Genomic DNA, 20,059 nt, shown 5'->3' on the forward strand with positions numbered 1-20,059 from the left:
CTGCCTCGGGCACTCTGCCAGCCTCCCCCTCCCTCTTGCCTCCTTCCCTCTTCCAGTCTCTGTTGCTGCCTGGAGGTACCTTTAGCTGATTCAAGTGTCCTCTGCAGGGCAGTGCCTCTGGGGATGGCTCAGAGACTCCTCAAAGGTGTCTGAGACACCACAGCCTTTCCCCTTGGTTCTTAGCTGGGCCTAACTGATGGACGTAGTGGCCCTAAGCAACAACGGTGAGGGCTTTGTTTTCAAAAATCAGACAGTACCCACTCTGGCAGTCCTGAAGGATCAGAGCAAACACTGCACAGAGCTTGGTGTGAGCTTCTGGAGGGCGGGGTTTGGGTCTGGTTCCTCTCTCTGCCCTCACTGATGGAATAAGCAGTTGACTGCAGTATAGCAGAGTACACACAACTACTTACTGTCAGCCCCTGACCAGCACGAGGATTCAAGCGTCCACTTAGCCAAGAGGAGGGAAGGAAGGTCTCCGGGGCCTCCCAGAGGAGGAGGGTTCAGAGTAAGTGGTTAACAGCATGAACACTGGACTCAAACAAGATCTGGGCACAAGAGCCAGCTCTGCTACTTAGCTGTTAATGCAGGCAAATTACTTATGTTCTCTGAGCCTGTCTGTAAAGTGGAGATAATATTAATATTTATTTCATAGGATTCTGTGACAAATGAAATCAAGTTTTATTTTACTTTGTTTTGAAATCAAAGGGTAGTTTATGAAAAAAGAATCAAAACAGAAACTCTAAGTACCAGTGTTTACATTGTGCACATTTAAATGACTCACAAGAGTGAAGTTTTTTTAATATACATTAAGACCACACCACTCTGTTGTTTAACAAAAGATCTTCAGGAATAAATCTGACTCCAAACTACATTGCCACCTTAAAGAGACCTCCTTTCAAACATGCAACAATGCCACTGGCAACAAAGCTTTGGAATGGGAGCCCATTCTATTATTTCACTCAAACATGATAGAAAGCAAGATAAGTTGAGAACTTTTTCTAAAACAGAATGGAAGGTGTAGTCTGCACCAGCACCCCTCACTCCTCTGCTGCCATTTTTAGCAAGCATTCTTTATCGATCTTAAAGAGTCTCCACCCCTCCTTGCTGGACAGATCAGAAGCGCCCCTTTTTTTTGTAGAAGAAGAAGACGGTTCATTCCATTCCGCTCTCAGGAAGTGCATGCTGCTGCAGCGACATTTCTCCACAACCTGGTTTAGAGTCTTCAGAGTTTCTGACCCTATCCCAAGGCTTCTATAATCACTCCTTTCGAAGAAGTCCTCAAGACACAAGAGTCTGCCAATCCAAGGGTCATAGGTAAAACAGTCTGAGGCAAAACCAAATGCTGTGTCCTTCCACAGAGCTGGGCCCTTGGATACTTCTGCCACCAGGCAGTGGTGGACGGGGTGCTTTCCGAAACCATCCTCCAGCAGGTCTTTTTCAGTTAGCATCGCTTGTTCTTCCATGCATTCCTATTTAGCCAGTTCCTGAGGCTCAGATCAGATCTTGAAAGCCTCCAGTATGGACAGTGGTCTGTAGTAACAGTGCAATAAACATTAACTATCATTTAATTAGCAGTAAAATCATCAGTAATTACCATAGCTACCAGGGGAGGAGCAATGTTCTGGCTGGCACTGGGACTTTTCTGGAAGCAAAAGCTCTGGGAGAGCCTTTCCAGGGATTCGGGACTAGAAACCACAGTGAGGGCATCCCCACCCCACCCGGCACAGCACAGTGGAGGCCAGGATAAGACAGACCAAAACCAAGAGGAGTTTGCTTTTCCCACCCACGGCAGGCTGCTGCATAAACCCTGAGACGTAGAACTAACCTTAGGGAGAAGGAAGAGGAAAGGGTGAGTCCTGTAGTCACACATTGGCTTCTAGGGGTAGAGGCCAGGGTGCTGCTAAACATCTTCCAATGAATAAGATGGCCCCATAGCAAAGAGTTCTTTGGTCAAAATGTCATTAGCACCAAAAAACTTCACAAACCACTTTGGACATGTTCGATCAGTCACCGCACCTTTTCCATCACAGCACGAATCTGTTTTTGCATTTCAGTTGTGTTTTTACCTTTCTTGAAGTACTAAAACATAATACACCAAAAATGTTGCTTTTCTTCTTCCATCTTCAACATTAAAATGACTGCACATTCGCCAATTTTAAGTTTTTTAAAATGCACACTGATATGACAGCTGTCACAATACAATCTAACAAGATTGTTTCTAATGAAGACAACTAAAACAACTAGAGTGACCGTAGAGAAAACTAGATGAACTTTCTGGCCAACCCAATACATTAACATAAATAACAGTACCAATACAAAACAAGTAACATTTTCCAAAACGAAACAAAACAAAATCTTAGTGATTGACATTCCTGCAAATCCCTTTAACGTCTGGCTTATTGGAAGACAGCTGGATTCTCAGATCTGCTTGCACATTCAGTTTGTTTTGACCAGTTGTTTTAGCTGAGGTATATGGAAACAAATCCAGATTCGCAGAGATCTGCAGTCACAAACGGAGGATCTTACAGACTCCTGCTCCCCAGGGCTCCTGGAACTATACTTTGAGAACTGCTGGTCTCAAGAAAGGGCAGGGCTTCAGATGCATGTCTTGAGGTAATCTGTCTGACGGTGTGAGAGGTGAGCTCTCGGGAGGAGAGACAAAAGGGCAGAGAGAGCGCCAAGGCTGAGCTTTGCTGCATTTGTGCAGTTGACCCTCATTCTTCATCAGTTCCGTATCTGCAAATTTGCCTACTTGCTGAAATTCATTTGTAGCCCCCAATCATTATCTGTGGCACTTTGGGGGCCATTCCTAAACACGGTGCAGATCAGTGAAAAACCTGCGTTGCCTGGTGTCCACATTCCCCACTGGGGTCACACAAGGTGATCCTCTACCTTCAAGTGCCAGTTCTTGCAGTGTCGATGTGTCCTTTCTGTAGTGTATTTAGTGTCACCTTTTTCACATTTTGTGCTCTGTGTTGGTGGTTTCACTGTCCGAATGGACCCCACACGTGGTGCTGAGGTGCTGTTTAGCAATCCCAAGTGCAGAAGAGTGCGATGCACCTTATGGATGACATACTTGTGTTAGACAAGCTTTGTTCGGACATAACTTACACTGCTGTTGGCCATGAGTTTAGTGTTAATCACTATATTAAATACAGTAGATCAATATATAAAATCATATGAAACAAATCAATATATTAAATAAGGTGTCTTTAGACAGAAACACACATAAAACAGGGTTATATATTGATCAACTGATGAAAATGATGGGGCCAGAGTCTCGCAGAAACCTAACTTGTACTTCCCCACATGCAATGGTTCGGTATCCATGGCAACTTTATGAAACATAACCACTGTAAATAATGAGGGTCTATTGTATTTAGAGGGGAAGGGAAATCAGTGATGAACACAGAAAACCCACGGAAAGTCTTTCCCAGTGAGCAAAGTTTCCAAACACAGGCACTGGCCATCCTGTCAGATACTGCAAGGCAACCAGGGAGAAAATGTTCCACCTCCGCTGTCTCCACCGCCACGCAGAGGGGTCCCCATCACCTCCCGCCTGCACAGGTTTCTCCAAGCCTTTTTCAGGCCTCTATAAATAAATAAAGCATCGAGGTTCACTCCAAGCGGAGTACACCTTCCTTCCTTGGACTGTAATGAGAGGTCTCCTCTTTTCTGCCTTAAGAAGGGCAAAGGAAAATCAAGTGGCAGATGACAGAGGTGAGCTGATTTTGAAAAGAGGGTTCTGAGGTACCTACATTTTTGAAGTACAACTCTTTACTCTCCCAGAGGCGAACAGAAGGGTACCAGCAAGCTTTCAGCCAGGAATTGCCAGAAAAGCGAAAATCTTTTGATGAACTCTAGGCTGAATGTGGCTAAAGGAAAGGTCATAACCCTCCCTGGTTCTCAGGTGATTTGATGCAAGGTGGACTCGGCTTCTCTGCCAGCGTTTGACTTCGTGGTCATGGCACACTTCCACCACCTGGTGACCACACACTTAAATTGCAAGGCCTGCTTCTAGAAGCCAGGGGAAAATCCTTTGGGCGAATGGAGAAAACTACTGATAAGAACTTAGAGCAAATAATTGCCAATTCTTTTTTACCTAAAAATAATAAATTGGTAAGTCTGGACCAATCTATAGTGACCACTCTCTTCCCTAGATCACTGTACATTTTTTGGTGTGTGTGTGCGTGTGTGGTGTTTTGTTTTTTTGTTGTTTTTTTTTTAACCAATACCTGGAGAAGAGTGAACAGTTCTTGACTTGGCAATGGATGGTGAATAAGAGTCAAATGACTGCTTAACAACCGGAGTGAACAGCATCTTTTCCTCATGGGCACCTGAAGACTTATTTCAACCAGGCCTCAGAAGCAGCTTCCTCCAAAAACAGAATTTGGTTTTGCTCCTCTGAAGTGTGCAGGACCCTAAAATCCTTGCATTAGTAACTAATTCTATTTCCTTACCGGAGTCTTCTCTTTGAAGATGTAGACACCCACTGTGATGGGTGAGCTGTTAAAGCACTAACATTTTAGTGTGAATAACTGTCTTAGCCATGTTCCTGGAGGGCACTGGAGGAGGTTAAGGATCCCCAAATTGGGGAGAAGGCTTCAGGCTGGGTCTTTCTGATTATCTGGGGGCCAACAGGGTCAGGGAGGGCCCCTGGTGACAGCTGCACATGGTAACCTGCTGTACTCCAGCCCCAAGAGCTCTGACAAAGCCCACGGGGCAGGATCCCCAGAGGAGGCCGTGGGTGGTGAGCCTGCGAGGCCCCTGGGGGACTGCTACGGAAGACTGAAAGCCACAGGATCCCAAAGCGGGAGCTGCGCCCTCTAGCTGGGGTGCGCTTGTTTCTTTAAAGTGAAGCTTGTGGACCCAACCCTTGCCACAGACATCAACTGCTTTGATGCCAGAGGGGCAAATCTCTAGTGGGGATGCAAGCCCTGACACGAGGCAACAGGGCTCTTGGCTTCACGCAGAAAAGAATTCAAGACAGGAGCCAGACAAGAGGTTAACTTGGAAATGCAGGTTTTATTCAGCACAGAGAAGCACAAAAAGACATTCCACAGGCAAGAGGAACAGACTCTTCTCAGGAGACGACGAAGACCCAATCACCACCAGAGGTTGAGCTTATATCTGTTCATAGTTTCTATGGAAAACTACTGCATAGGAAAATAATGGGAAAAGGTTGGGATTAACTTTAATCTTTACAAGGTACATTTTGTAGTCTGTTTCCCTTTATGGTACGGGTAAATAACAAGGCATGGGTGAGGAGCTATTAATCAATCTTCGCAGGAATTTTCTTTGTCCTGAGGCTCCTCGTGGTCCACTTGAGTCTCCGGCCAGTCGGCCGAGTTCCGTGTCAAGCGGCACGAAGCAGACCCCTGACTTAGCTTTGTTTGGCTTTAGTTGATTTATACATTCCTCGTGCCCGTCTCCCATATTAGTTTAGTCCTCAATATTTAAAATTGGGAGATTTCACATAAAAATCTGGACTTCCAGCTTTTTCCGAAAAAAGAATGAGGATAACAAGGAGGAGACGGGCACTGTCCCGTGACTGGGACTTGCTGGGACTGAGCGGGGTGCCCCACCGAGGGTGCGCCCGCCCCAGCCCGCCGCAGCTTCACAAGCCCCGGGCCGCACTCACACTCACACTCACACTCCCGGACTGGCTCCGGAGACCGTGTGAGGTTGCAACTCTGCTTTCAAATGCTAATGATAATTAAAGGTACGATACAAATAATGAAAATATAAGTAATGACCAGTTATTTCATGCTAATTCAAGCCAGACATTGTGCTAGTAATATTATCTACAAACCATCTTTAATTCTAAAAAAAAAAGTTTTCTATTCCTATATTAGAGAGACGGAAACCAAGGGACAAAGAAGAGTTTCATATTCACATGTCCCTTGTCACATTTGTGTTAGAATATTGCCACTGTAGATTTTCTTAGGTATTTATTACACATTTTGTATTTGTTTGTCTTCATTCTCATTTGGTTAGAGACTCCACTAAAAATGAACAGCACTACGTTCCCTTTCAACACAAGCAATGACCTGGCTCTGTTTAAACACCAAAACTGCAACCACACTGTGCTGCCTGCAACTCTAGATTCTGAACAGCACCCTCCTGACCTTCCCCATCCTGCGCAGGAGAAAAAGGAATTTGTTTACCTACCAAGGCTCCTTTTCTAAACCACAAATATTCAATGGCTCCCTACTGTTTTGCTAATTTATTAACAACTAGGCTGTATTTCAAATGACCGAGTGCGTTGGTGCCAACAGGGAAAAGGAGAGGTGTTTCCACTCGTGCCCACTTATTAGCAACGGAAATCCATTTGAGCTGCTGCTTCTGACACTGTGAAGTGCGCTCCCTAGGAAGGCAATGAAGGAAGCCTGAGGCGGTAGAGAACGGGGCTTTCCTCTAAACATGAAAATAATGCTACTGCCCTCAATTATTTGGAGTCTTTGCCAACCTTCTAGAGCCTTATAACAGAGACATCTCCATGGGTGCTTCTGTTCCCTCCATCCTGGTGCTTCAGTAACCAAGGACGTGCGTTTTCTCCATCTATGCTTCCGCACCACCGCTCCCCCCCCCCCGCCCCCAACCCCAGGGGAAAACAGAAGGTGGGGGGTGGGAATCAGCCTATTTTCTCATTTCATTAAATTAGCTTGGCCAGAAATTAGTTTGCTTGTGTATTGCATGTTAAATAAACTATCCCAGAGACACCTTTTTTGATATTCTACTAACTCTGTAACTTCCATTCTCTCCTTCCTTTTTGTTTATTTGTTTCAACCCCAGGGATTTTCTCAGTTTAATTTGTATCAAAGTTATCTATGATCGTAGAGACAAACACAGAGCTTGTTACAAAAAATAGCAGATCTCTCATACTCCATTTCCTGATCCCCAAACACAACCATTTTCAAGTGTTCAAGTAACAATCTTAGACTACAGATCTTATTTATCAACTTCCTACTTTGGAAGATAAAAATTTAACTCCCCCCCCCCCCCCCACATACACATACACACACACAATCCAATTCCGCACCCTCCCCAAATAATTGTATCAATTATGGTTAAATATTTAGTGTTGAATTAATTGATCAAGGTCCAATTAGGAGAAAGAAGCCACAGTAATTAATAGAGGGAAAGTTTAATATCACTTTATTATATAATATAGGGTTATCTTACAGGAGGAGGAGAACTCTAAAACACCCTAGAAATGGGCAAGGCTACTCAAGGGAGGACTATCCCTCCCTGGGCTGGTATGGCTAAGAAGTGCGCTGAGCTGCTCCAGGCCAGAACTGGGTCACACTCACTGTCCAGGCAGGAGACACTGATCTAGGGTGCGGTGGGTAGAAAAACCATGGCCAGGACTGGCAAGCAGTAAATCCATTTCTGGAGAGCTGAGAAGCCAACCACCAGGGCGCCAGCAAGTCATTGGAAATCCAGTCGTGAGAAGCTATCTACGAGGGTCTGCTGTGACTTCATGGGGGTGAATACCACTGGATGCCTCCCCAACCCACCCACTGCTGGCAGCCAAACAGTAGGAGCAGGAAGAGGCAAAACAGAAAACAGTGGAACCAGGAAGAGAAGACCCTTCCCCTTGCAGTGTCCCTCCAGTGCCCTCTACTGATAATTTAACATCATGTCAGCTGCAAAGGAAAAAGAGTTAAAGGACCCTGATCTGTTTTCACAGGTCAAGCAATGATGGATGAATTTGGAGCCTAAAAGCAATGAATTGCAAACAGGCACAGTTTATCTTTTATGGTTGTAATAATCTTATTCACAGCTGAACCACATAGTATACTATAATCACTTCGCCCTCCCTACTTAACTTTTTGTTTTCTCTTGAATTAATAGCTGACTTTGTTTTTGTTTCTTTAATTATCATCAGTCCCAAAACTCTTCCCAGTTATGGAAGCTCCCTTCCCATGGGGGGAGCAACAGACTCAGTCCTAATGCCGGCAACATCTGGAGCCGAGACCACCAGCCGGGCGAAGGAGACCTGGCAGCAGAGACCACCCCTGTTCTCTGAGGAAGTTCATGCGCCTTAAGCAGGACTTCCCACGTGGCCTTGGGGCCAATTCTTCTCTCCACCACCTCCTTTCCCAGGGGGAGTCTCATAAACGTGGAGCCCTTTCCTTCATTAACCCACTGCTCCCAGCTTCTCAGCATCCCATTTAGTAATTAAAATGCAGCTGTAAATATGGCTGATAAGCAGGAATAGTGGGGCAACGCGTTGTATTAAAGATAAGAACAACGGTGAAAAACTTTCAACTTCTTCCAGGACTATCATTCAAAATAAGTAAATCATCTTATGACAAATGTATATCATTTCAACCACTTCTCAGAAAAAACGCATATAATTTCAACAAATCAAAAAACCTATACCTAGGCTGGCTCTCACCACTACTTAAAATCTTCTTTTTACATGATTTCTAAGTTTTGAACAACTGATTTAGAAACAAATCTTTGAAATTCAACTCAGGTGTGGATTGGAAACTACTCATTTTTAGGGTTTGACCATGAAATAGTAAAATTGTTTTCACAGTATTAATTAAAATGTATCATGTAGCCCTGGCTGGTGTGGCTCAGTGGAGTGAATGCTGGCCTTGTGAACTGAAAGATCGCCGGTTTGATTCCCAGTCAGAGCACAGGCCTGGGTTGTGTGCCAGGCCCCAGTTGGGGGCATGGGAGAGGCAACCGATCAATGTATCTCTCACACATAGATGTTCCTCTTCCTCCTTTCCCCCCTCCTTTTCTCTCTCTTTAAAAAGTAAATAAAATCTTTAAAAAATGTATCATATAATACCATACCATATATACAATATAAAAATAAATATTTGTTTTGTTGCCATGCATACTTTTTAGTCCCTGGAAACACAGAGCTGAAGAACATAGTAGGGGCTTACGGAGGATTTATTGGATTAAATGGAAATATTATTGCAATAATTAAATTTTAATCATTAATATCATTTTACACTTGTACTTGACATGGTGTTAAAATACACTGTTATTTTATAATTATTAATAATATACCAGCATTACATGTAGCTATTGATTCTGTTTCACAATATTTGGAACTCATCATTTGGCAGAACTCATCTGAAGCTTCACTTCCAGGCACAAATATTTCATGCTGGCCTTGTTTAGGACACTGAGTGGCTCTAACGAATAAAGTTCAAGTTTGTTTAAGTTCAAATATCTCAATAGGTTTCTTCCCCAGATAGGTTTTTCATTGGTTTTGAAGATCAAATAACTTGAGGATCCCAAGGCACGTGAAAGCGTAAGTACACATCCAGAGGAGTTGAGTGTAAACTGCTACACACAGAATGCTGTTCACGCCTGAGATAGTAAGGAAACTATCATTTTCTTTTTAAAAATCAGCTTTAGTTGTTGGTATTTTACTGAATGAATGGATTTTCCAGAGACAAAAAACAGTTTTCTGAAACTAGCGTGGAAAGGGAAGGAAGAACGGGAGTTTTGACAGGCCAAGGTCCAGGTGATGGCACACCCGGGGCACTCCTGTCTCTGACTAAAGGCTGATGTGCTTGGACACCAGTTTGCAGCTGTCTGAAGAATAAAGTGGTAACCAAAGTGGGCAAAAAAGAGAGTCAGACCTTACCCCAAACTAATTTCAGAATAATGAAAATCTGAATGTAAAGTAAGGCAAACACATGGAATTTTAAGAAGAAAGTGTGCACACACGTTTGTGACTCTCTGGTGAGACAGGCCTTACTAAACATATCATCGAGGCAGAGAAGCATCAAGGACACGCTTGACAGATTTAACCACACGAAAGCCCCATTTGGCAAACCTGCCTGCTGTGGACGAAATGTTCATGTCCCCACAGAAGTCAATTGCTGAAGCCCTAACCCTCAGTGTGCTGGCATCTGACAGCGGAGCCCTTGAAAGGTAGTTAGCGTTAGGTGAGGTCAGGAGGGAGAGGTCTCAGGAGAGGGAGTAGTGCCCTCGCAGAACAGACGCCAGGCAGCCTGCTCCCACCCTGCCACGTGAGGACCCCGCGAGAAGATGGCTGTCCGCAAGCCAGGAAGAAAACTCTCACCAGAACCCGACCGCACTGGCACCCTACTCTTACATTTCTAAACTCCAGAACTGTGAGAAATGAATCTCTGCTGTCTAAGGCACCGACTCTGTGGTATTTTGTTATGGCATCCTCAGCTGACTAATATACAGCCTAATGAAATTTTTAAAACCAGAAATGTAGAAAAAAATGTTTATAACATATGTAATAAGCAACATGTTATAACTCCAAAATACAATTTTTTAATAAAACAGCTAGAAAAATACAAATATCCTAATAGCAAAATGAACACAGGACACAGATAGATAATTTATTAAAGAACTGCAAGCTGTCTATAGCAAAAGGAAGCATGCTCTATATCATTACAGTGATAGGCAGAACAATGGCCTCCCCAAAATGTCACGTCCTAATCTCCGGTACCTGTGAATCTGTTACCTTACACAGCAAAAGAGATACTGTGGAAGTGACTAAGTTAAGGATATTCAGATGGGGATACTGTCCTGGGTGGTCTGCATGGGCCCAGAGTAACCACAAGGGTCCTCAGAAGTGAGAGGGAGGCAGGAGGGTCAGAGTCAGAGAAGGAGACGTGAGAACAGAAGCAGAAGCCAGAGTGGTGTGCTTTGAAGATGGAGGGAGGGGCCACAAGCCAAGAAATGCAGGTGGCTTCTAAAGCCAGGAAAGGCAAGGAGACAGGTTCTCCATGCTGGCATGTGATTTTAACCCTGTGAGACCCATGTTGGAGTTCTCACCTCCAGATTTGTAAGTTAATGAATTTATATTGCTTTTGGCTGTCAAGTTTGTGGTAATTCATTACTACAGCAATAGGAAACTACTACAATTACTCCTCAAAGAAACAAATTCTAACAATATTTTTGTCTTTAGATCAGTATAAATGAAAAGTGCTGGTGTGGGGGGATATAGGCACGCACATGCATTTGGCAGGAATTACTACCCTCTTTCAGGGCAGGAGTCATTTGGCAGTATGTATCAGATCTTCAAACATGCATCCTCTTTGACCTATTTTATTTTTCTTTGACTACACCATAAAGCACTGGATTTCCTGTTGCATTTAGTGGTAAAACTTTTCTCACACCATCGAGCAGAGATAAGACCCTGTAACTGCTGAAGCAGGGTAGGAGCTGCAGTCCTGATGCCTGGCCTTTGCTTCACCCCTGCAGGATACCCGCAGGCATTTCCAGAGGTTCCATGGGACATACTTTGAGAACCACTGTCCTGGGGCAATAACCAGATAAGCAAAGACTCTAGCATACAAGAATTCTCATCAACATTGTTTATAATTGCAAAAAATTAGAAACCACCTACATGCCCTTCAAAAAAGTGACTTATTATGGTTTATTTGTGAATAGTATATAATACTATGCACCTATTAAAATGACATATCTATATTAACATGGAAGGAGTTATGTAATTTGTTTTTTTTAAGATTTTAATTATTTATTCTTAGAGAGAGGGGGAGGGAGAAAGAGAGGAAGAGAAACATTGACGTGCTAGAGAAAGACTGATGAGTTGCCTCTCCCACACCCCCAACCTGGGCCCTGGGTCATAACCCAGGCATGTGCACCGACTGGGAATCGAACCAGCAATCTTTTGGTCTGTGGTATAACGCCCAAGCCTCTGAGCCACAGCAGTCAGGACTGAATTATGCAAGTTATCGAGTGGGAAAATAGGCTGTAAAATATCTTTGCATGGCAAGATTCTTTTCTTAAGCATATACACAGACATACGTAGAAAAGATGTGTAAAGGGATACAGAGTAGAGCAACAATAGGGATCTCTCTGAGTGATGGAATTACCATGAGTTTTGGTTATACCTTGAATAACGATGAGCAACAAATGAATGGATGGCTAGAATGTGGGGGTGGGTAGTGAAAGGGTGGTTGGATGGGGGACAGGGAGAAAAGGAGAGGGACACAGGAAGGTGGTAAAATGACACAGAAACCTGTTTTAGGTGGAAAGGTTTGAACAAAGCCATTTGTGTCACATAGCTTCCACTTGCCTCGCTAACCCCAATTTATCCCTTTCTTCTTCTGCTCTGTGTGTGAGGATGCTGACCCATCAATGACTCCCTTGCCTCTTGGCTTCCAGCTGGGTTTTTCAATGAAGAAGCACCAGCAGAGACTAGAGAGCATGAGATCAGGGTGTATTTCCCAAGATCTTTACTTGTGTCAAAGCCCAGCGTGTGTTACAGGCTGCAGACTGCATTCTTCTGGCACAGACCTCTGTCTGGAGGCCCTGTTCACGCAGCAATCCTCTGCTCTGCCCACTTCAGGCCTAGTGATGAGAGTTTTCTGCTTTGGTTAGCACCAGGGTACTGCATGGTCCCTTGTTAGTTTCTGTGAATTCTACCCATAACTTTGTAAATTATCCATTTTAAGTGTGCCATCAGTTTCTAGCTAGGATACAGACTAATACACAAGTTGTGTGTGTGTGTGTGCGCGCACATGTATGTATTTGAACTACTACGAAGAGGGGTAGTTTTCTTCAAAACATCCTACAGCCTTATCTAAAAGTCTCATTTTGTTGTATGAGCATGCAGCAGGCACATGGCATACATCTCAGCCCAGGAATACAGATACTAAAGAAATCATACATTCACCATTTTCTATAGCTCAGCTGAATTTCTATGTGGCGTCTCCATTGTACTGGGGAGGCAAAACTTAGGGTCACTCAGTTTGAGACTTACTCCCCCACCCACTTTCCCCCAGTTTCATATCTAAGTAATGGGGAGCTTTCCTAGCATCAAGGCACGGATGGATGGGATGTCCTCTGGCCATGCAGGCACCTGATGGGATGCTCCACACCCTACCCTGTCCTCAGTCAGCAAGTCAGGAGGCTCGGTGTTTCCTTCCCCTACATCTATGCCAGCCAGGGGCACAAGAATTGCTCTGCTGTTCCTGTGTTATTCTGGGATACAGGACATGGGGAGGTTGCCTAAGCACCATCTGTTAGGTTATATACTGAACTATAAATGGCATGCTATACTATACCATTTCTCTTCTAGGTCTTGCCACATCCTTAGGGCTCTGACAGGGAACGTGACACGGGTCCCACTGCTCCTCCCACTCTGACCTTCCACAACATATCTTACCGTCTTCCCAGGTCTCGGCCCGTGGTCGACACAGGGTCTGTTCTCCGGGGCCCACCCATCCCCACCCTGAGAAGGCTGCCCTGCAGCTGTTTCCCCCAGCCAGGAAATTCACTTTCTAGTCTGTATTGTGAGGAAGCTTTCACATTGTGTATTCTCCGAAATATTTCATTTAGTAGTTGCTTAATCTACATATGGTCATCTAGCTATAAGGCCAATTTGATAGTAATAATTATGAAATTGATACACAACCTAAAAAAAAAAACATCAAAAAAAGTTCAGCCCTGGCTGGTGTGGCTCAGTGAGTTGTGGCACAGGCCAGGTCACCGGCTGGGGGCGTGCGAGAGGCAACAGATGGGTGTTTCTACTGCACATCGATGTTTCGCTCTCTCTCTTACTCCCTCCCTTCCCCTCTCTAAAAAATAAGGAAAATCGTTTTTAAAGAAAGTTCAGGATCACGACAGGTGAGTGTGTAGAGGCTATTAACAGAGTCATTATATCCCAAATTTCTCTTTCACACACTATATGCACGTGCGTACATTTAAAACTTTGGGGAGAACAAGCTTAAAGCAGGTTTGCTTTTTATTAAAGACAATACTGTACTACTACAAATTTAAAATGTGTACATTCCTTTTCTTTCAAAATAATCTAATGCAAAGCCTTCCAATTTGGGCATGTACAAGTTCATAAATAAGAATTTTTTTAAAAATCCATTAGAGAGGATCTGCTAGGCCTGTGATCTAATTTTCTGCCACTAGGTGTCTCTGAGTCTCGAAGTAGCACAGTAATGAGGTTTTTGTCTATTTATAACAGATCACCTACCTCCCAGTTACAGAGTTTCATAATCCTCTTATGTAATGCTGGGTCGGCAGCTACAGTTAATCATCAGTTGGGAAATGGGCAGGCAGGGACCTCAAGGGCTCCACGTCCCCAACACCAGGCGGGAAGTGTTGAGAGAAGGGTCTGTTCCAGTGTGACCATGAGAAATCCACAACTCTGAAATTTGTCCGTGTGTTGGTCAGGGAAAACAAAAAGCTGCCTTGGCACGTGATCAGCTGGATGCAGAGACCAAGCCATCCTTTTTCTTGCAGTTTGGAACCAGCAGAGGAGCTAGTGTGCTTGAGTAATCTCCCAGCGTTCCTCCCTGGGCTGCAGACACCACTTAAAACCCTGATGCCATCACACCTCCTGCTCTCCCCACCAGGGCACCTAACAGACAGCAAAAGCCACAGAATTCTCATCAGTCTGTTTTCTGTGGTGTTTCCTGTCTCTCTCTGGCCACCCAGACAGGGACTCCCCGAGGGCACAGACCACTCTAGTGAATTCATCACTGCAGCCCCTATGGCCCTGCGCCCAGTGCTTTCCAGATGGCAAGTATACAGTGTCTGGTGAAACCAATGTGCGACCATGGAAGGTGTGAGAAGACTGAGGAAATTACTCATCACTCATGAGTTTTTGAACCTTAAAAAGAGAGCTCAAATCCTACAATAATGTATACCACCTTTAAAGAATGGCCCTCCTGCTTATACAGAGGCTGCTTTATGCAGCTCCTTAAAGCCTGTCATTTCAGGGCGAGGGTTGAGTATGTGAACTCTGGAGCAAGACTGTTGGGGATAAAATTCAGTTCCACTAATTTATTAGTTCTGTGACCTTGTGGAAGGAGGTAGGCAATCTCTAGGTCAGTTTTGGCTTCTGTAAAATGGGAGCAATAATAATACTCATTTCATAGATTTGTTGTGAACAGTCCATAAGTCAATACTCACAGCATTCTTAGCACAGCTCCTGGCACACGGTAGTTGCTTAATAGTGTGATTAAGAGTCAGAGGCCAAAGTGTAATTTGAACAAGTCACTCTAAACTCTCGAAGCCTCAGTGTCCTCATGTATAAAGTGGGGATAACACTACTTAAATTCACAGGGCTGGTATGTAAGTACAACAGAGAGCTGCTGCCGTACGTTGGCTATTATTAATAGTGCCTTTCAGCACTTACAACACTAAACAGGCAGCAGGTAGGTCGGTTTTTTAAGAGATCAGGGATCAGTCATTACATCAAAATCCATCATACTGGCAAACCCTTAATTTTTCTTTAACTCCTTACTTTTGTATAATTCTGTAAACTATTGTACATGTATTATTTTATTGGGATCCTAAAACTCCTCCAGCTCACTTTAATCCAGAGATTGGTGGTGACCCGAGCAACGTCTAGTCACTCCCCGATCCACACGGAAAGCCAGGAATGAAGACAGCTGGGCAGAGGGGAAGACGGCAGGGAGCACAGGTCAGGAGTGACTTGGGAGCTTTATCAAAGCCTGTGGTCCCCACCCTTTTCCAGTTGTGGGGTTGTTCCCAGCTCTTCTGAAAATGCAATGAAAACTGTGAATACTCACCCAGAAAACTGTACATGCCCACAACATCTTCATGGAGTTTACACAGGGTTGGACAGGGATCTGCTGGAAGGTATAATTCACCATCCCCTTCAAGTAAATTTTTAAACAAGTATTTTTGAAGATTTATTTGCATTGGCAGACAGGAACTAATTTTATTTTAGTAAAACTCACGCACCTCTTTGTGTTTAAAATTAGAATTTATCATCTACATGCAGTTTTCTGAACTTCTTGAACCCATTCAAAAGTTTGTTAAGTAAATGACGAATTTCTGGTAGTCAGCACAAGAGCAAGGGCAACAGAAGCATTTCCACTTCGGCAAGGGTTGCCTGTGGGTGCCTTAGGTAGGAGGCGCCGTCCTTCTGAATTACTGCCGCGCTGTTGGGAGGCACTTCGAAGGGAGTAATAGCTCAGCACCTGCTCACCTGCCCACCCTTTAATCCACACTCCGGGTCAGGGCTCAGGGTAAGACCTGGAAGTCCAGGTGTGAAACACCAAGGAGGCCACTGGAGTTTATGCAAAAGTCTCACTTTTCACCTGAAGTTGATGACGACGGACAGAGGCGGGCAAGGAGGGGGAAAGAATAAGAAAACGAACGGTGTCTCTACCTGGAAGCCAAGGAGGGAGAGGCCACCCCCCACGCACGGGGGATTTGCAAAGCGGGCTCTGGTCCCGCGGGGCGGCCCTGGCGCCTCCGCACATTCTCCGCGACGCCCACAGCCCCGAACTTCCAGGCTGGGCCGCGGCCCTCCGCCAGGCTGGCCGTGTGTCTCTGGTTTTAAACACCAGGTCGGGGCACAGGCTCTTTAAGGACAAGGGAGACAATGCTGAGGGAGCTGCGGACCAGCTTCCCTCGTGCTTTATGTGGACGGGTCTTGGCATCAGCTGACACAGGAAGTAGTTCCCAGCCATCTTGCCCCGCGGGCCGAACTTCCGGTGGTTCCCCTCCGCTTGCCTGCGAGGGGGTGGCCACGGCGTGGGTTGGCCTGGAGAGCAGGGGTGCTGTTTGCATCGGTTTTCGGAGCCAGGAATCCACGGGTCTAACTTTATGAACATTTGGCTCATCCCCCAACACAGTGTGGTGCTTGGCAGCAAGGTCGCGCCACAGCATGATGTGTAGGCAATGAGAATCCACGGAGGGCTCGGCCTCTCTGGCTGTCGGGCCCCTGGCGTCCCGGGGAGCTTCTGCTGATGCTGTCAGCCCAGTGCTGCAGGGGGGGCGGGGTGTGTGTGTGTGTGTGTAGGAAAGACGGTCTCTGGGCTGCATTCCAGGCTGTTCCCTGGCCAGGTTGGCAGCAAAAATTTGGCGGTCAGTACCAAAACAGTGGTCCATAAAACAGTGGTCCATAAAACTGGTTCTCAAAGTGGGGCACTACTAGCAGAGGTTGAGGTTCTGTCTGAGAACTTGTAAGAAATGTACATTCCCAGGCCCACTGAGTCGGAAGCTCTGGGGTGGGGCTTGGCGTACTAGGCCCTCCAGGTGAATCTGGTGCGTACTCAAGTTTGAGAACCACTGAGATGGGGACCCACAGTCACGCCCCAGCCTCTCTTCTCCAGGGGCCAGGGGGACTCCTGGGGGCAGCCCAGGGAGCAGACAAGGGCTAGTTTTGCAATTCCACGATTCCCCCCACCGCCTGTACCCACCCCAGGATTCAGAGTTTGGAATCAGTACTGGTGGAGAGCTTCTAGGTCAAGTCCTGCACTGACCACAGCAGTCCCAAGTGGTGGGGACCAGGAGTGCAGATGGGAAGGCCGTGTGCTAGGCACAGGGCTGGTCTCTGGCCCCTGGAAGGAACTGGGAATGCTGAGCAATCCTACCACCTTCTAGGTCCTTGGGAGTGGCCAGAGCTTCAGCAGACAATGGACAAGAGATGAAGGCTTCTCAGCAGGAAGGCAGGGTTACGAAATACTGGGAGGTGGGCCAACTGCTCTCACCCCTTCTAATGGCCCACTTTCTCCAAGGCAAAAGGGACAGGGAGGTGGCTTGTCATTTCTGTGACTTCCCAGTGACTGACGCTAAATTAGTGTTCGTTGTTGAAGACCCTAGGCTGTCCTTAAACATGTCGGAGCCCTGTGCTTTCTCCCAGCAGCCACAGGAATAGCACTGAGGGCAAAGTGAATGTTGGTTCTGGTGTGTGAGGTGCAGACAGGCACAGGGTGCAGAAGCTACACCCAGACGGGGGACTCAGCCTCCAGGAGCCCAGAGCCTTCCCCCACCTCTCTCCTGAGAGCCCCAGTCATCCCTCTTCCAGCAGGGCCTGCATGCATGAGGTTAAAGCAGAGGGACCAAAGTTAGTGCAAAATGCAGAGTCTCCCAGCAGCTCATTTTAATCCTGACCCTCTGTCTACTGGAACACAGGTTCCTTAGCACAGAAAATTCAACAAACCACTTGTACTGGGAGAGTCCAAGTAAAAAACACAACCAATCAAATAAGCAAACAACCCCCTGAATAACGCTCTACAGCTCATCCATTTTCACTTTAAAATATCCATTTGGCTGGGGGCAATGCTGCCTTTGCATAGTGGAGTGTGGAGCACATAAACCCTGGAGTCAGACCCCCTGGGTTTAAAACTCATCTTTGCCACCTACCAGCTGTGTGATCTTAGGCAACATATTTAACCTCTCTGTCTTCAGCTTCTCCTTTTGTGAAATTGGGTCATTAATCATAATAGCTACCTCTTAAGAGCATTATAAAATTTAGTAAGTTAAAATACACGAAATGCTTAGAACAGTAGCTGGCACATACTAGCTTTTTTGTGTTCCCTGTATATGAGTATTAAATATGCTATACAAAAATTAAGTAAGATTTCAAAGGAAGCTGTGGTGACTTTGCAATGTGTCACCTTGGCGAAGTTGAACTACATTTCCCGGCATTCCCTTCTTTGTATATTTCAGTTAGGGCAAGCCACAGAGAAATTCTTGAGCAATTTGGAGGGTGGAAGTGAAGCAGCAACTAATTGGCAGCTCAAATTATCTGCAGGCTCATCTCCTGTGTAACGAGCCCTGGCCACAACCTGCTTTACCCTTTCCTGATCCTCCTTCAGGGGCTCTGACTCCTGGGCCCAGTGGACGTGTTTGGCCCCATGAGCAAAGGCAGACACCACGAAGGCTGAGGTGACAAGAACCAGCATGGGTTCCACTCCATCTCTGTGGGGCTCCAGCTTATGCTTCAGGCTGATATTAATAAGAGTTCCCAAAAGACACAGTGAACATGGAAAATAAGGGTGGAAAATGATCAAATAAATAATAGAAAATAACTTTCTCAAGCTGAAGGATATAAATTTTCAGAGTAAAATATAATATTTATCCAAGGAGAGAAGAAAGAAAGAAAAGGAGGAAAGGGCAACTCAGAGAAAGACAGGTCTCACTAGCAACAAACATGGAAAACTCACCAGAGATCAGGCAAATGCAAATCAGAGTAACTTTATATCTACCAGCCTGGAACAAATGAAAATAGCTGGAATACCTTTGCTGGCAGTGATGCATAGAAAGGGGCCTCTCATGCATTGCCGGTGGAATTGCAAATGATTGCTGGCATTTTGGAAACAACCTGACAACATCTATTACAATGAAAAAATTTAAATTTGGACTTAGCAACTCCATTCCTGGGAATCTACCTCACAGAAGCTAACACACCCAAGGCTAATGTACAAGGGTGTTTATAGCCACATTATTTGTAATGGCAAAAACCTGGGGCAGAAAAACAAACAAACAAACAAACAAACAGGCCTAGGGTGGTGGGGGGTTAAAGTAGAGGCATCAGAATAAATGATGGGGCATCCATGCAGCGACTCAGCATATGTATTCTAGTCCCTGCGAGCCTGCACCTCCCCTCCTTCACACAAGTCTGCTCCCACATCTCTCCATTCCTCCACCCCCATGAGACAGAGAAGCTGGACATAACTGCAGCCAGTATGTCCCATGGCTGGCAGCAGTGGCCCGCCTGTCCTGGTCTCCTGTTAGTGTAGCAGGAAGAAGGATACATGGTCCTGGATCTCTCCCTCTGACTGGGGCAAGGCTGCTCTCCACCCACCAGAAGCACCGAGACTTCTCCTCACACCCCCAAACTAGCCCCTCCTCCTCCCTGCAGTCTTTCTCTTCACTGACTCTAGGTTCTCAGCTGTGAGTCCTGGTGGTGGTGCAGCAGTACAGCCCATAAATAGCTGTGCAATACTTCCACACAACCCTCCACACACACGGTGAGCCCCACCTCTGTCCACATACCCATCTCCATCAGAGTTTCCTCAGGCTGGGGGACGCTGCAGCCACCCATCTCTTCGTAAAGAACTTGGAGACTTGGGCACCACTTTGTCTTCAGGGCCCAGCACGGGGCCCTGATGCTGGGGCATCTTGGCTGCTGGCCAAGATGTTCATTGGTGCAAACTTACTAACACCCATTTCCTGCTTTCCCATCCTCTACTTTCTTCTCTCACACCCACTAATGGGACATCTTTTGTGATGCTGAAGCAGGAGAGAGAGGACAAGGAGGACAGAAAGGGGAAAGGCCTTAGCAGAGCGGCAAGTCGAT

The 20,059-nt window shown here is 45.7% G+C and overlaps 1 protein-coding gene across 1 annotated transcript; it reads right to left on the reverse strand.

Annotated features, from left to right (window-relative positions):
- Positions 1–1,037: 1,037 nt before the first annotated feature.
- LOC123833268 (diamine acetyltransferase 1-like) lies at positions 1,038–1,448 on the reverse strand. The gene has a single exon (XM_045861386.1). It carries the CDS (start codon positions 1,446–1,448, stop codon positions 1,038–1,040), a length of 411 nt encoding a protein of 136 aa, XP_045717342.1.
- Positions 1,449–20,059: the final 18,611 nt, after the last annotated feature.

Source organism: Phyllostomus hastatus, unplaced genomic scaffold, assembly GCF_019186645.2.
Source record: "Phyllostomus hastatus isolate PE091 unplaced genomic scaffold, TTU_PhHast_1.1 phas_scaffold_21, whole genome shotgun sequence".
Classification (NCBI taxonomy): Eukaryota; Metazoa; Chordata; class Mammalia; order Chiroptera; family Phyllostomidae; genus Phyllostomus; species Phyllostomus hastatus.

Excerpts from the sequence above, each read along its gene's own strand:
- LOC123833268 (XM_045861386.1), bottom strand. The coding sequence starts at position 1,448 with ATGCTAACTGAAAAAGACCTGCTGGAGGATGGTTTCGGAAAGCACCCC.